General features: G+C 44.0%; 1 protein-coding gene across 2 annotated transcripts in view; it reads left to right on the forward strand.

Annotated features, from left to right (window-relative positions):
- The window catches only part of RSU1 (Ras suppressor protein 1), a 104,257-nt gene extending 91,430 nt beyond the window's left edge, over positions 1-12,827 (forward strand). For both annotated transcript variants that reach the window (XM_065628859.1, XM_065628858.1), the window contains one exon: positions 12,370-12,827. In XM_065628859.1, coding sequence (XP_065484931.1) covers positions 12,370-12,472 — 103 coding nt within the window. In that variant the 3' untranslated portion in view covers positions 12,473-12,827. The remainder of the gene's footprint in view (positions 1-12,369) is intronic.
- The last annotated feature ends 3,819 nt before the right edge of the window (positions 12,828-16,646 follow it).

A 16,646-nucleotide genomic window follows, 5' to 3' on the forward strand; every position in this document is an offset into this window, starting at 1 on the left:
CATGTTTTGAAGAAGATGCAGAGTAGATGTCCCACAGTTTATCTTCCAAGACTGCAGCTTGGGGTTTGGCTCCCCGTCATTGCACCCCTCTGCCTTTGTTGCTACCACGGCACTTAGACTGATTCAGTGGAATTGGATTCGACTCCATGAGCCTTTTCCTCTTGCACAGAAGGAGGTCAAGCCACTGGCTTATTTCGCACCACTCTTGAAGGCTCCCATGGGTGCCTTATGCAAATGTCTGATGATCAAGTAAACTATTTCTTGTCCTTTTAAGTAAAAGTTCCATATTTGTTCTTCTAACCCACGAGCGTACGTAAGCACCAATGATATAGGATGAGTGCTGCCTACCTACGGCAAAAAGATGTTCAGCAAAACCAGATCATGTCGGTATGCATAATCCCACCTTCCTTGTAAAACTATTTTGGTTAATGCTTGCATTAAGAAGTTTACAGAGTGACTCACTGGCCCTTAGCTATTACTAGCACTTGATGAGAAGACATAATTTTCACTCCAGTGTTCGTAGCCAGCCTGGATGTCATTCATGTGTTGCTGTATAGTTTGGGGCTTGTGAGCTCTGCTGCAGGTGCAGTTTGCCTGTTTGCTTGCATGGATAATGATGGGCGTCTGTAGATGATTTAAATAACAAAAGAACATGCTGTTTGATTGATATCGTAAAGCTGTGTTTATTTTTGCACAGTTTCCAAGATATGCCTCAGTTGCTAACACTAATTGCAACACGAATTATTATGAAACCTCTGTTGTAATTCTTAAGTAATCTAGAGGTCTTTGCACTTCCCAAGTCACTCTATTCAGGAGAGTGCTAAAATAAGAAATGTAGGCGATTTCCAAGAAGACTATGATGAGACTGTCTCATGGGATAGCCCGTGCTGCGTGGTGTGCACTAGTGGATTTTCAGTTGTCGGGAATAGATTGCGTGACATTAAAGGCCAAACCTTGCACCCACTGAAATCAGAAGCAAAACTGGTATTGATTTTGTTGAAATCAAAATCAGGCTGACACTATGCTGGTGTTTCATCTTAATGAACATCAGGGGAGAAGAAAGGCTTTCAAAAGGCTCTATGTTGTTCACACTGTGGGCCTTGAATGACACTGAAAGCAACTTAGGAAGTTGTGTGGATTGGGTGACCTGATCAGAAGTTACTGATGTGACTGTAAATGCTCATTTCCAAAGGGGTGGTCAGCTTCTTGCTTTGCAAGAGGGAAGGAAGCCAATATAAAAATCTGCAATGGATCACGGACAAGGATTCACAAAGCAAGTGAGGCTTTTTGTCTCACCCAACTCATCATGCACTATGGAATACCAATCTAGGAAAAATACTGCTGCTAGGGAAACAGGAGTATATCACAGTTTGTTTCTGGTAGACAAAAGGAAGCCAAACCCTTCGCTCAAGGTTTTAATGGCATGAAAAAATGTTATGTGATTTTCCTGTTGTTACAGAACCTTCTCCAACTGTAGGCAAGTTTGGTTTATAGAACAGAGCTTTAAGAAAGAGGACAAGCTAAAATATTCAAACAAATGTTAGTGTCTTGTTATAGCTCAGGAGCTGGTTCAGTTTGCTGATTGCACAGTTTCAGTGTGGTTTGAGTAATGAAGAGCTGACTAGTGAGCCTAGTTCGGTGTAATTCCCTGAGTACTCTTGAAGCATAACAAACCCGGAAAGACTGTAATGAAAAATAATAGAAAGGTAGCTGGGGGCTTAACTTATGATCTCCGCTCATTACAGTACGCGACATTTTCATTGCAGTGTTACCATAAAGATTATTGGCTGCCACATAACACAGGTCCCTCCTGAAAAGATTCTGGAAAAGCTTTGTTGGCACAGTAAAAGCCATGGAAAAATGCCAAAGATCTGCTTAAAACCCAGTAGTTGTTTGACAGATATTAATGGTGTGATGCTGTGTTCAAAACTGACTGGAAAATGGGGTGAATAATCTGAATAGTTTTATTACATGATATCTGTGTGGCCATCTTTGGTCTTCTGCAGTAGATGGATATAACTGGGAAAACATTGTATTGATATTTTTTTGCTTCCATAATGAAGCACTTGATCTCTGACTTTCAAAATTTCAGCATTTTATCAAGAATGGTGACAACTATTTTGAAATTGCCTTTGAATCTCCTTGCTCCTTTGCACATAAGTGGACCTGACTGAGCACAATTCATCAGAGTGTCTGGAAGATTGACATTGGCATGTTTATGCCAACACTGGCCAGGGGACTGTTGATAGGGCTGTATTTGGGAACTGGAAAGAGATTTCATGAGGAGGATGGCAAAATTCAATATTTGCATTGACCTGTTATGCATGTTCAAAAATTCAACCCAAGAAGGTTCCCCTGGAACAGCCTTTCTGGAAAGTATGACCAACATGTGTCAAACAAAGCTGACTCAGGGACTGCGTGGAATTGGATTGTCTGTGATGTGTAGCGCTTCAAATGTGGTCCTTTGTGTCAAAAAGATGATGTGAGTTTCCTCATTTCTTCATTTTTTTCCCATAATGCTTTTGAGCAGCTAAATCCATTGGGCTAGAGGAGCCAGGAGATTCCTCCACTGATGGCAGTGCTCCATACCCTGTTCCCTTGTCCTGCAGTAGCAAGGCTAGCCACAGATTCAGAACCTGTAAATACACATGGCCAGCCATGAACAGCTTAGCATGATGGGAGGACAGATGGCCACATAAATGCAGAGAGGACAGCATTTCTAGGGATCAATGATCAGGGAAAACCCTATGTCAAGGATCCCTCTGGTAGCTGGCTCCCAAATCTTGATGTGTCAGGTATCAAGAACCCAGATCTAGTCTCACCAGCCTCCAGCCCCTCAGCCTTCTTGGGAGCTGGTCCCACACCCTCAGTCTCTCCAGTATCCAGCACTTGGTCCATCCTACTGACCAGCTGTTCTGGCTTGAACTTTGCTGATAGGTAATGCAGGCATGAGGCATGCTGTCAGAACAGAGAGCACACACCAAAACCAGTGAGAAACAGGGTTTAGGGAGGACAAAGTGGAGGTGGTTTGGCGCAGGGCTTTGCCAGACAAGTGTGCTGACCAGCTGCCTGCCTGCGCACTATTGGCCTCATTTATTCCCTGCCTGATCCTCTCTCCATTTTCCTATACTTGTCTCCACCATCTACCTTGATTCCTCCCTTCCCTTCTCTTGGTCCTGCCAGATGTAACGTAACTTAAAGAAAGTTCCTTGGCTTGCACTTAGCTATTTTTACTCTCTGTTTTCCTTTTTTTTAAAAATGTTAATTAGGTGCACAGCAAAATACATGTAGTAAATCAGTAATAAAGGTGATGTAAGGGGATTTGTCTGAGCAACAAGCCCTTTAGTGTAGCACTCAAAAAAGGAAAATGAGCACTGCTTTACTTAAGCCCAAAGGACTCCATGTGGACAACAAGATTAAAATAACATAGGAATGAAGAAGACTGTGCTCAGCTGGCTCCAGGAAGGTGACTGTGCTGCATGCCAGGATGTTTTCTGCACCGTGTTCTCTGCCTGTCGGAGGTTAGTTTGAGAGCAGGCAGGTGGCACCGAATATGGTCCCAACAATAGGGTTCGGTGAAACAGAGCAAACTGTTGACTCATCTGCTGCATGCTCATGGAAGTACAAATGCATAAAGACAAGGATGGTCCTGATACAGGTGACTTCAGTAAACAGCACACACTTCTTTCTTGTTTAAGTAGTCTTTTTCCTTCTCACTGGGGCATTTTTCTCTGCACTCACGTGTGCTGACTTCTGCCAGAGAAGCTGATCCTGCTCATGCAGATTCTGTGGCTCTTAGTTCCTTTTCATTCATTACATGGAGGATGTAATTTGTTCTAGTGGATACCTCAGCTCTCAGGGTTTGCAGCTGATGTCCATATCTGGTACGGAATTGTTTTTTTCTGGTCGTATGTAAGTGGGAAAGCACCACTTGATCTGTGAAAAGAAAACCAAAAAGGTATTCCACTGCAGTCTGGGAATTCTCACCTGTGAGGACTTCAGGTTCTGACCGATGAAGTTTCTCCATGCATGGGGTGGATCCAGGGACTAGTCTGCAATGTAGTCTGAGACACCAGTCCATTCGAAATGGAGTGTGAGGAGGGCGATCAGCCCTCATGGACATGCTTGAAGATGCGAGTCCCAGGTGAGAAATTTTTCATAACCGAGATAGTCTGATAGGACTGTCCAGGTGCAGAAACAAATCATTCTCTCCCTGCTCCTCTCCGGCTGCTGGCTCATTATGCTGGTCTGGCTGAGAGGTTGTTTTATCAGCATAACAGATTCTGTAGGTGAAATCTTAATCCATGTTTGTCTCTGTTTAAAGAAATAAGCAAAAGCACATCCTCTCCTTTCCATCCTCATGACAGTTCCATGGAGGTCCTCCTTCTGCATCTCTCTGGCTTTGTGTCACAGCTGAGATTTTCAGTGCTGGCCTCCCTGGGGATTAGACAGGTCTGACTTTCAGAAAGCACATGCTGGTGTTCCATGTGCTTTCAAAACCTTCCCTGCCAAAAGCCACATTTCTTGTAAAGTCTTTCCAGTTGGGTATGCCATGTCATTAGCCAGTTTTGCAAATCTTGGCCTGTACATTTTCCTTTAAGAAAGACCTTTTCTTTTTTGCTAGGTTTCTACGAGCTTCCAGCTGTGCTCCCCTAACAAGCCTCTCATTTAAAGTACTTGCTTCAAAAGGCTGCTAGCCTCAGAGAATATAAGGAGAAGGCTTTTGTTACTGTATATTAATTAAAGAAATACCTAACACCTACTTGGAATTCCTTTTTGAAAAACATAAATTAGTTCTCCTTAACATGTAAGATGGTGAGTTCAAAGAAGCAGTGATTAAATTAACCAGTTTAAGAGTGGACATGTCTGGCAGAATTAAAATTATCCAGGAATTGCCAGCCCTGTAGGAGATCAGGTGTTTGTAAATCGTAATTAATCTCAGCTCAAATCTCCCCCCACAGACACGTCTCCCCTGAGGTGTCTCCTTTTACATCCGACTGGACTGTGTTCCCTTTCCAGCTGCTGCGTTTGGGCTGCTGAGTCGTCACAGCAGGACTGGTGATGCAATTGTGAGGAGCACCACAGGGAGCTCCTGAGATCAGACCAGAGGTCCGTCTGATTGGTGTCCACCTCTGACAGTAACCTGTAAAGAAAGAAGGTGGGAAACATGGTGCATAGAGGTTGAAACTTCTCTTCAGGTGTATGGTACTACAAATGTAAAGGGGAGAGACTGGGGTTGAGGGATCTGGCAGAAGGGAGCCCTGTGGGGAATGGAATGAAGTGACCAGTGAGAGATATAGAGGATGAATGGGCTTAGTTTGAAGGATGCGCGTTCTACACAGTTGCTGAGACAGTGAGCTCCACGGCAGTTTTGGTAGAATACTTTTTTTTTTTTCTTTTTGAGATTTGGAGTGGTTTTTAAGCAGGAATTCACAGTAAGTTAATGCTGGGCTGTTTGTGACTCTAGTGTAGCCTATAACGTTAGGTAGCTAACAGCTTGTGAGAACGTGCAAAGTGGAACAGTGGTTGCTCTGGATGGACTTCATCTAGCATTTTAAATTATCTAAATGCGAGTGTCTGTGTGTCAGCTAGCTGCACACTGTCCCCTGTAGTCAGTGGAAATCAATAAAGGTGTATAGCAATGAGGAATCTCACAGCAGATGCTTGTATTTGGTCACCCAAAAAACTCTCTGCTCCACTGGCTTCATTAGCCATATCTTCACTGACCGCAGCATGAGCTTGGATACCTAACTGTCCACCTGTACTGAATCCTCTCCTGCTTATCAGATGTGGGGTCCGGAAAATAAAAGTAACTACAAAAAAAGAGGTAGACCCAGCAGGGAGAAGGTGATCAGTTCCCCCGTGGAGTGCCTCTGGGGGTGAAGACCCCAGAAAACGCTTGAGAAGGTAAGGGATTCCTGGTGATGCAGAAAGTCTCTGTGAAAGGCCAAGTGTAGGATTTGGAAGAATTAGGGAGGATGATGCAAGGGCAAACTGCAGGAACTTTGGGTTATAAAGGTGATTGGAGCAGGCGGACGGAATGGGAAAATATCACAGCTTGTTACACTTTGGAGCGTCCTGGGGCTGCGCTGTGGAGTGTGGCGATTTGGGGCAGTCTTAAGTATTAAACATAGTGTGAGTGGGCAATAGAGGCAGACAAACTGTTACAGACCTGAAAATACCGGAGCAGCTTTACACCACGTTAAGCGCTGCAGGTTTAGTAGCCCTGGGGCTCTGCCAGCCCCTGCCCCTTCATCCAGCCAGTGCTGCCTCCACTCCAGAGCCCAAGGAGTGAGCTGGTATGCAGAGGTCGCAGCCCAAAACTGAGGTTTTTGAAGGTGCTTGCAGAGAGCTTCAGATGATGAACATCTCTGACAATGCTGCCATCTGCTCTCAGAGCACTCACAAACAAGGGGCAAAAAATTAGCTGAATAAAATGAGTCACTCTTGTCTGTTCTTCCTTATAAAGAATCCTAAAACTGCAGCTTGCCATCTGAGTGTGCAAGGAAACCAGATATTCATTTCACTTATCCATGCAATGTTCCTCTTAATTTAAATCATCTGACTTATGCCACAGAGAATAAAACCAAATTATTTGTAAACTACCAAAATAATAGGATACTTGCAAGTAATTTTAACTTCTCTCTATTTTGTCTCACTGGTACATTACTGGCAAATTAAACTCCAGTACTTGTCCCCTTCCTGGGAGAAGATGTGGTTTGAGGAGGTGACGTTTTAGCAGCTCCCATGGGAGAAAAGCCCAGCCTCAGTTGCTCGGAGGGGATACCAGAAACAGTGATAAGCTACACAAAAACTGCCGGGGCAAAAGCATCTTGCAGTAAGTGGTTGAGAATCGTAACTAGAACAGGCCAGCCAGCACGTGTCAGTCCTGCAAGCACTTCTTCCAGCTTCGGGTCTCCAGTGAGATCCCCACTGATTCAGCCTCTCCCCTCTCCTGCTTCAGCAGCTGAGGTTGGGGACCGTCCCATTCAGGTCACTGTAAATATCCATATTTGAAGCTGTGTCTGAGCATTAAATACCTGCCTGAGCCTGGGCTCGAGCTTTTGGAAAAGTGAGCGGCACTGGAATGTTTCACCGTTATTTCTCAGGTTACGATACATACCTGGAGATGGTACCTCTCCAGGATTGTATTCAGCTGTGCGTGTATTTTCATTCTGCACACTCGCCCTGCACATCTATTACAGATGTAAAGTGAGAGCAATGTATTTCTAAAGGCTAATTTTGGAAATCCTCTTTCAAAATGCTTAAACTCAATAAAACCAATGGATGGATCAAACGCTGTAGTTCACTAGTTTACACAGGTTCACTCTTTTCTTCTCTGGGACTGTGTAGCCTTCAGCTGGTGAGTGTTGTGTTGTACGAGAGAGACAAATTGGAGGCAATTGTGCTGAAAGTGATTTTTAAAAATGGCTCTTCTGAACTTTATGAATTTTAACTATAGTTCTTTTTTGAGTTCAGAGATTTTAGTAGCAAAACTGTATGCTTTCAAGTTACAAGGCTCCATGCCTGAGCTTATGCTGTAAATTGCAACATTTAGCAATTTGTAGTTTAATTTAGAAGGATCACCTACTTTCCTAAATGCTTAACTAATGTGGCAGGCTGTGGTTATTGATTCTCTCTGAATTTATTACAAGAAAGCTGTATTCACTCTTTCCTCTTGGGAATGCCGCTCCTGAACTGCATGCTTGCTAGTGACAGCTCAGACCCCTGATACATAACCAAAGACCTTGCCTAATATCCTTGCAACTACTTGGGGAATTTTTATTAAGTAAAAGCATCATTAAAGTAGACAGAATGATGAAGTTTAATGAGCATCTTTCTCACTTGATGTTGTTAGTTTTGCTGCAGCAGCCATAGTGCACTCATTTGTTACTTCCAGCAGGGCAGATAGAGAATGCAGGGAGATTTTGTTTATGTTTATATTTGCATACAAAGAAACATTTATGTTCATGAGAGATACTTGCTTTTCAAAATATATAGAAAGCAAGCAAGCAACTGGAAGTCTCTATCTGAGGGCTTTCTGCATTTTCAGTCTTACATTTAATCTCCCGTTTCACTTAACATAAAGAGAAGGCTGCATGCGATACCGTAGCTGCTAAGTCTACAAAGGTTCAGCAGTTTGTGAACTGCGTTTATAATAACTAGTTTGCTGCAGACTGCAAACATCTGAAATATTTATTTGCACTCCAGATTTTATTCTTCAGCTGAGGCTGTGGGCTGTGTGTGGAGTCCCGCTCAAAGCCATACCAGCCCCACGAGCAGGTGACATTCCAAAATATCAAGTGTGAAGGTGCTGCCAAGAATGTATTACCAGCACTTACTGCACAAATCTGCCTTGAAACAGGAGCCACGGTCTGCCCCAGTATTCCTATGTCTGTTTGTGGGGACCATCTGCCTTCGCTAAGGGTCTGGTCATGCAAGCAGGTATGACGAGGTGCCGTCTCCGAGTGCATCACCGTCCATCAGCTGAGCCCCATAACCAGCTGGCTGCGTGGCTGCAGCTGCCCTTGGCCTGCGGGGACAGCGTGCCGTTGTCTCTGCCGAAGACGTTTCACTTCGCAGTGATGCCAGAGCAAGAGCACGTACACAGTGAGTTACTACAGCTTGGATGAGAGACGGTGATATGCAAGATATGGTTTCCGTGGCTGGATCCATCTAGTAGGTATCAAAATCATTAAGGACTCCACATCTACTACAGCCAAAGGCTTATAGGGCTTTTTTAGTAGATTTTTGTGTAATTCAGATAGTTGCTTTTCCTTGTTCATTGAATATTGCGAATTCTCTTTTCCCTAGTGTAGCAGAAGGCAAATTCTGTCCCACAGGCATTATCACAGTCATTATTGTATTTAAATGTTGTTGTGATACCATATGTCTCCTCATATTTGATGTGTACAAACACAAGAGAGAGTCCCTGTCTGTGAAGGCATCTATAATCTAAATACGTCTGATCCTTGCTCTTTGCATAGCAGACTACTGTGATAGATTGTAAAGCATTTATCTTCTGCTGAGATAGTAACGTGAAGCTGAAACTTCTTTGAAATTTTGCCAGAGAAACCTAAGTAGATATATTTGATTTGCTTATTTCAAACCCAAAAATTGATCTCCAGGATGAAGTTTTGGTGCATATGCCGATAGAAGTGGTTGGACATGAGAATAAGTAAAAGGAATATAAAAGCGCTGCAGATGTCTGCAACTCATGCACATCTGCTACTACTGACATGGTACTTGCATGAGGCAGGGGGAGTTGCTAGAGCACCAACAGCTCTGCATATCATAAGGAGCAAATATCAAAGGAAAACTGATACCAGAAATACTTAGAGGTCACTTGGGATTTTTACTGCGTAACGCATGCAGTGGCCACTGGACCTTATTTTGCAGTCAAAAGGCATTGCCCAAGTAGACTTTACCAGAACTCTGAAGTTCATTCTAAATTGTCAATATTCAGTTTCTGCACTTCAAAAGCATCTGTGTAGTCAGTAGAATTCCCACCACACCATTTTACTTCAGGAAAAAGCTCACTGATCTGAGCTCTACCAGTCCACAGACTTGAACATTTGCACTAATAAACCAGGAAAGGAGAGGCAGAATGAATGCCAAAAGTGTCATCCAAGAGAGAAATTCATATAAAGTTTCCAAAGCAAAAAAGCAGAGTTTAAACCAACCTGTGGGCTGGCACTAACAGGGCAAAGGAGCTGTGGGGCAGCAGGAGTTGACAGACAGGACAGTGACAGGGGACTTCAGTTCCCATCCACAAAGTGTTTTTGTGGTCAGATACAGTGGATCAGTGGATTCTCTGTTAATTCAGTGCTTAAAGTCCCAAATGGGGACTTTCTTATTACATGAAAAACCTCCCATTCTACTCCAACATAGCATCATTTCTCTAGAGCCAAAAAAGCAACTTGAATGTTAATTTAGTATTTAACTAACTCTTGGTGTTTGCAGATTTGAGCATGCGTTTCCACTTCTCTGTTGCGAACTTCTCAGAGCTATGAAATTGTTACTGGTGGCAGTTCAAATGCTGCACTGCATGTCATTGGGAATAAGATGCTGCTTGTCCCCTGACTTCTACACTGGATAGGTTTCTGATGGGACCACCTCCTTGAATGACAGCTGAAATATTTCTGTGCTCTTCCACTATGATAGTATTTCCTGATACCAAAACATCTCCTTCTGTATCTTCTCTCCCTCGACTCACTTAATGCCTTCCAAAGCAGGACAGTTTTTAAGATGGATATTTGATTAGTACGCATACTGTGTACTTGGATAAAATACAGCTTTGTGCTGTTGGGGCTGTATCTCTTATGAAAAGAAAAATACATATGCTGTAGCTAATAGTCAGCAGGCAGTTATCACAGAGGGTCAGGGCTCTCTGCGTACGTCAGGAAATGGCATCTGATCCCTTGTTGACAGCAGCTGATGGCACACATAAAATTTCAGTAAGGTGAAGTAATGTCATCATTTACAGTTGTATTTTCCTTGAGCAAGGCTGTTTTGGGTACAGCGCACCTTGACAGTAGCCTGTTTAGCAGGGTGATGTAAAACTAGAGCTGCTGAGGAGGTGGAAGCAAGCACTGCCTCTCCACCCCACCTTAGGAGAAACTCTAGTCCCATTCTGCAATCCGGGAACCCCAGCCTTGAAGTATCCTCAAGGTGCAGCAAAATAATCTCAGAGCAAGTCCTAGGTTTTAATTTCCCGACTTGTATATGTCTTAGCTAAAACCTCTCTGTATCTGACATAAACAGCCCTGCCACTGCAATGCCTTATAGCACAGTAATTCAAGAGTTTGGATCCTCGTTCAATGTCTCTTGCATACGGTTGACTGCATAGTCCACCAGGTCCTGTAGAAGAAGGAGGGCCAGTCTTCTGCTGAAATCTGGCTTGGCTTGCAAACTAAGAGAGGTCGCTGTAAGTAAAGAGTCACTTTATCTCCAAGGTACCCACTCAGGCTGATGTCCACCACAGAACTGTATAGCAGGTCGTGCTTTCTGGATGAGCAACAGCGTATCATGAGTAAATGAGTCTGTCCCAGCGTGACCAAGCAAATGATCTGTAGCTGCTCCTTGTTTGCAGCAAGGGCTGGACAGACACACAGGCTGCGCACACGGACTGCAGCGGGGGGAGCGTGTGAGGGGCTCGGCCGTGGCAGCTGGGACCTTCTGCCTGCCCCAGACACATGAAAACGCAGGACCTGGGTTCTGTGGCAGCAGTGCTGACAGCTGCCCATCCCAATTTTGACACATCAAAAGGCAATTCTAGAAAGACTCAGGGTTTCTCAGTCCCAAGCCCCTGGATCCATCCTGTTTCTCGAAAAAGTCCACCAAAAGGTGGAGGTGTGGTGACACGAGGAAGGCTGTTGTGGGAACTGGTGCCGTGATCTTCTTCACTAGCGGAATTCCTATCAAGTGGTAGAAGTTCGTGTCCAACGTGACTGACAACAGACTGGGACGGGCACTCACCAGCGTGGGGCTGAAGCATCAGCGGGCGGACCTGTCAGCGGGGTTTCAGTGTTGGTGTCGACATTGCCGTGTTTATACAACTGAATGGGCAGAAGCAAATCTTGTCTCTGATCCCTTCTAGATACACTGACATGCCCGCAAAGTATGTCTTCAAAAAGCACTGTATGTTAATAAGATAAGTTTGAGCTGTGTTTATTTTGGGTAGGTTTTTAATTTAGTTTCATCAGGAATACTCATAAATTATCTATTAATTACTATGTGATATTTAGCAAGATCCTCTCAGCCATATAGTCTATTTAGCTTTGCTGTGAACGCTAGCCATCTTAATTGTAGGATACTTTGTCAACATTTAATCAGTGGCACTTACTAATGTGGCATTGATGTGTTGGTGGCTGTCCCAGCGCTATCAATCATGCGTGAGCAGCAGAGGCGGCGGTGACACCATTGCTCTCTGTCACATTATCAAGCCCTTGGGTTTTCTGGTTAGGGATGATGCTCACTTCGCTCTAAGTGGGCACTCTATCTCTCCAGTTCAACCCGATTTTTGTCATTGTCAACTTGAATACACTTCCTTGCAGCCTTCTGAGCCTTAATCCCGTAACTGCAGAATTAAAGGTTGCTGGTTTCTGAAGGCAAAACGGATTGCTCATTCACTGCTCCAAAGGCCTGCTCTTCCCCACGTTACTCTCTGATTAGTCATGAAAAACCTAATATTATGGACTGCAGCGTGAGCTCTAATGGAAAAGTCAGTGTTGAGTTTGAGATAAAATAAATATAATGACCTTCGTTTTTTCATTTCTGGTAACTAGATGCATTGTTTAACATGCTGCAGAGTAAAAGCTTGTGTTAAATGGTTGTATCATAAATATTCTTTATCTCATTTCCTTGCAGTCTTTATGGCAGACACATGCAGGCGAATCCTGAACCTCCAAAGAAGAACAATGACAAGTCAAAGAAGATCAGCCGTAAGCCTCTGGCAGCCAAGAATAAATAAGGCCCTGGCTCCTGCCTCTGTTTTTATATCTTTTACATTGCTTTTGCATGTGCCCATAATATTCCTACATGTCTCCTGTTACTCATAAGAAGGCAGACACTAGAGGTAAAAGCATTTTACTATGTATACTGCTTTAGAAGACACTGCTTGAGTAATACAAAATTACATATCCTCCTAATTATGGTCACATTTGTGTAGCCATTTAATATATCACTGTCAAACAGGTTTTAGCTTTTCTATTTATATGTATATTAATGTCCTCTTGTTCACATGTATCACATGCTGTTAATATCAGGGAGTTTGCACCTATATTATACGATATTAAATTTCATATAATATTCCAAGCGATTTTAATAAAGGTCTTTATTTGTATTGTGTTTCAGTTTCTTCAGTAGGACTTCTGGATAGCGAATTCCTTGAGGAATGTATATGTCCAGTGTCCTGCAACGTGTTGATTTCTTGTGTAGGAATGTGATAGCATTTTATCCGATACAAATTTGTTAAAATGTTAAGCATTCTGTTCAAGGAGTGAAAAATTTTAATCAGTTTCTATTTCTTTTTTACATTGCTATGTCCTGCTTTTTTGCCTTGAAGGTTATTTTGAAATCAAGGAATAGGGGAAAGGAGAGAGGAAAGAAAAAAAAATTGTCTTTGTGAAAAGCTGCCAATTGCCATCCTCCATTTGGGGAAGGAGAACTTTCTCATTTGAAGAAAATGGTATTTCTGCCAATTTTTTAAGTGACTTTTTTTTTTTTTGAGGCAGAAAACCCAAATAGTGTATTTAATCTCTGTTGAAAGTGCTTGTATTGAAGAGCTGTTCCAAATGGGTTTTGAAAATGCCACAGGTTCTATATTTATCTGTACAAAGCCGGCACCACAGCCAAGCTCAGAAGCCACAAATTGTTTAACATCTCAAATAGCTTCAGGTCTTAGCAGTGGGGAAGAAAAACCTAAAATCTACAGACAGTGATTTCCAAACAATTTTATTCTTACCAGAGCAAAAGCTAACCAGGCAACTCAAGGGACAAGAACCAGATCTCTCGTGTCAGGACACTCATGCCCTTGGTTGCCGATTTCATGAATTTTGTACCCGAGCAACCAATTGCCGAGTTTCGGCTGCCGTCCGGACAGCGCGCCGGGAAACATGCCCCGGCTGACAAAACAGGCCTGTTGTGTTCAGTGAGAGAGGAAAGGTTTTAAATATCTCATGCGAGAAACAATGCTTTCTACAAAAGCCATTTTGTGTCTGAAGACTCTGTTATCAGCACCAGCCTCTTGATCACATTTAGGATTACCCTTACCTAGCATTTAAGTAATACATGGTTGCCTTAGTCTAGGAATAAATGTATTGACATATATTTTGCAACAGAATTGGCAAGCAGGGCTCGGAAGTTGGCATCAAGCTTTGGACACATTTTAAGTGGTCTTTGGTACTTCAGAAGAATGAGGCAGTCTTGGTAAGCAGATGGAAAACAGTAAAAATGGTAGATTTGTCGGGAACAGTCAATTCTCGCTGTTGCAAGCTCTGCAGAGGATTTTCCAGACCTCCGAAGTGATCTGTTGCAGGGAACAGATCCAACTGAAACAGGCCTGTGGAGGCACTAGGTTGGGTGCATGTTAAGAATTCGCAGGAAAAACTGGCCCCTGGCTGGGATGCCCACAATTAAATCAAGCATGGGCATTAACACGTGAGGGTACCTAATGACAGTAATAATCGCGCTACATAAAGCCCTGAAGAAATGTCAGTGAAATGTCAGAAGATCCCCGAACTACTATTGCAAATTCCTTTTGGAACAAAATAAATAGCCTGGGCACATGTATCGGGAAGGGATGAAGAGGCCCTAGATCCTTTCCCCGGTTCCTCTCCTGGCACTGTCACCACCCAGCCCTCGGGGGGCAGCAGCCACCGGGATGAGCCGCTGCTCTCCTGGCCGATGTCCCCAGCCATGGCCAGACCCTGCGTTCAGACTGGAAGATGTTTTCTGTACACTCACTTCCAGATAAACCGGCTTCGCGGCTCTTCTGCAGTCTCCCTGGTGCACCTGGACATGGGTTTCTGGGGGCAGGGGAGCAATGTGGCTCCTTTGGGTTGAACAGAAGTCCAGCCAGAGCTGAAGGCATCTGGGTGGCGTCTGAGCCTGCGTCCATCACCTGCTCTGTGTCTTGGGGTTTAGAAAGACAGAAGTTGCTACAGGGCTACAAGGGTTTCAAAGCACGGAGTCTCTAATGTAGAAAGAAAAGCTTGTTGGGGAAGGCCTGAGAATGTTGTTGGTGGGAAGCTGCAGCACCGCTTTAAAATAAGCTGCTGATTTTCAAGCATTAGTCAGACTTCCATTAACTGCTGTTGCAAATTTTGAAAGTGTTGAAAGACTCGTGCAAGCTCTCCTCTGCAGGGTTTCAAAGTATGGGTTGGAGCATTCGTGGGTCTCCATAGCAAAAAAATCCACCCAACCTTCCCACTCCTTCCCCCATGAAGGAGGAAGAAACACAGTTTTGACAAGCAAAAGCAAAAGTGAAGGGTCTGGGGAAGAGTAAGTGAAAGGCATAAAGATGAGAAGGATAAAAGAAATCCTAAAGGGAAAAGTGTTATACTGAAGATGGTGGCAGATGGGGAAAAAAGAAGTTTATTGAAAAGAAAAATGAAAAAAAATAAGATAATGATCTGAGCAGACAATGAAAAACTGAAATGTATACAGCTTTACAAACAGAAAACAAAATGGGGGGGGAAAGGAGTGCTCTTCAGAGGCTCAGGGCAGAATAAAAGACATGGGGAAGCAAAGCAGACCATCTGGGATGTAACATGCTAATGTTCCAGTGTTTTTAAAAAGGTACCAGCTTCTTAGAGCAAACTACACAACAGTTTTAATGTGAGTTTGCTGAATTTCTGTATCTGTTCTCTAGAGTCATTGCTTTTTAATATTTAAAAACAACTTGTTTTGTTTTATTGGGTCACATTTATTTCCCCACTGTACTTCAAGGAAAGGAACTGCTGTGCCCTACTGCAAGGAACCAAATAATGAGCATCGCAGCTCGTCATGGTCCCTCTCTTGGTCCCCCTGGTCATTTCTCTAGAGGATCCATCAAACCGAGGTCCCTTCCAGTGAGCCCTTGGGTTCTGGCCTGAGGAATTGTGTTGTGCCACCTGGAGCATGGAGCTCTGTATAGGCGGCTCTTTGTTCCTCTGGTCAATATTGTTTCACTGCCTTGGTTGACAACGAGATCCCCGATCTCCGGGTACATTGAAAGTGACTTTTTTTGCCATCCACTCATTCACGGTCACTCGTTCAGGTTGCCTCCTCAGGCCAGCCTCTCATACAGCCAACAACATGCCACTTCAAGGGGAGAAAATTATTCCTGTGAGAAGGAAATTTGCTTTTTACAGCTTTCCAGCACCTGGGAGCTCTTTGAAAACAACAATGCAGGCAATTCTCTGTTTTGATTTTGCATACAGTGAACTGGACAGAGTTTGGCAATTTTTTTGCATACAATGCACCTTGACAAAGAAAACTTTTGAAAATTACTGTAAGGCCGATATGCTGTGCCTGTGCAAAGAGTGGCCTGGGGAATTAATGCTCCTTGCTAAAGATAGGGCAAAATGAAGCCAGCAATCCCGCGTGTGCAGGCACCATCCACAGTTCTCTTGTACTTACAGTGTCTGTTAACCCTGTATTGCCTCCTGCAGTCCTCCTGATGGACAGATAACCATAAAAAAAAGTGGGCAACAATGCTGTGATTCTAAAGTTTCACCTTTCTATGATTGTTAGTCTGGAAATACGTTTCCCATGGAGTCACTGGTATTCAAGCATCTTTATTTTGGTTTTAGCCAGGTCTTTCCTATTAAGGAAATGACACTATAGCATCTGTTCATCAATTAGCTGCCAGCCCTACAGCTGGCAAATCACACCAGCACCTTGGGCATTCCATCGGGCAGCTTGTTCAGAGGTACGATCCGAGCCAGCGCAGCCCTCGCCTCTCCTCCCTCCGCACCCCGTATCCTCCCCATCCTCCTCCTCCGGGGAGTTGCGTGGGGCTGGGTGCTGGGCTCCTGGAGGAGCCGGGCAGAGGCAGAGACCATCGCCCTGCTCTGCCAGAGTCCCGGCTCCCTCCCGGAGAGCGGAGTGCGGTCAGGAGGCGGCTCCAGCCCAGCAATGCTCGGGTGCCCCGCGCTGGCTCC

The sequence above is a fragment of the Caloenas nicobarica genome, chromosome 2 (genome assembly GCF_036013445.1).
Source record: "Caloenas nicobarica isolate bCalNic1 chromosome 2, bCalNic1.hap1, whole genome shotgun sequence".
Classification (NCBI taxonomy): Eukaryota; Metazoa; Chordata; class Aves; order Columbiformes; family Columbidae; genus Caloenas; species Caloenas nicobarica.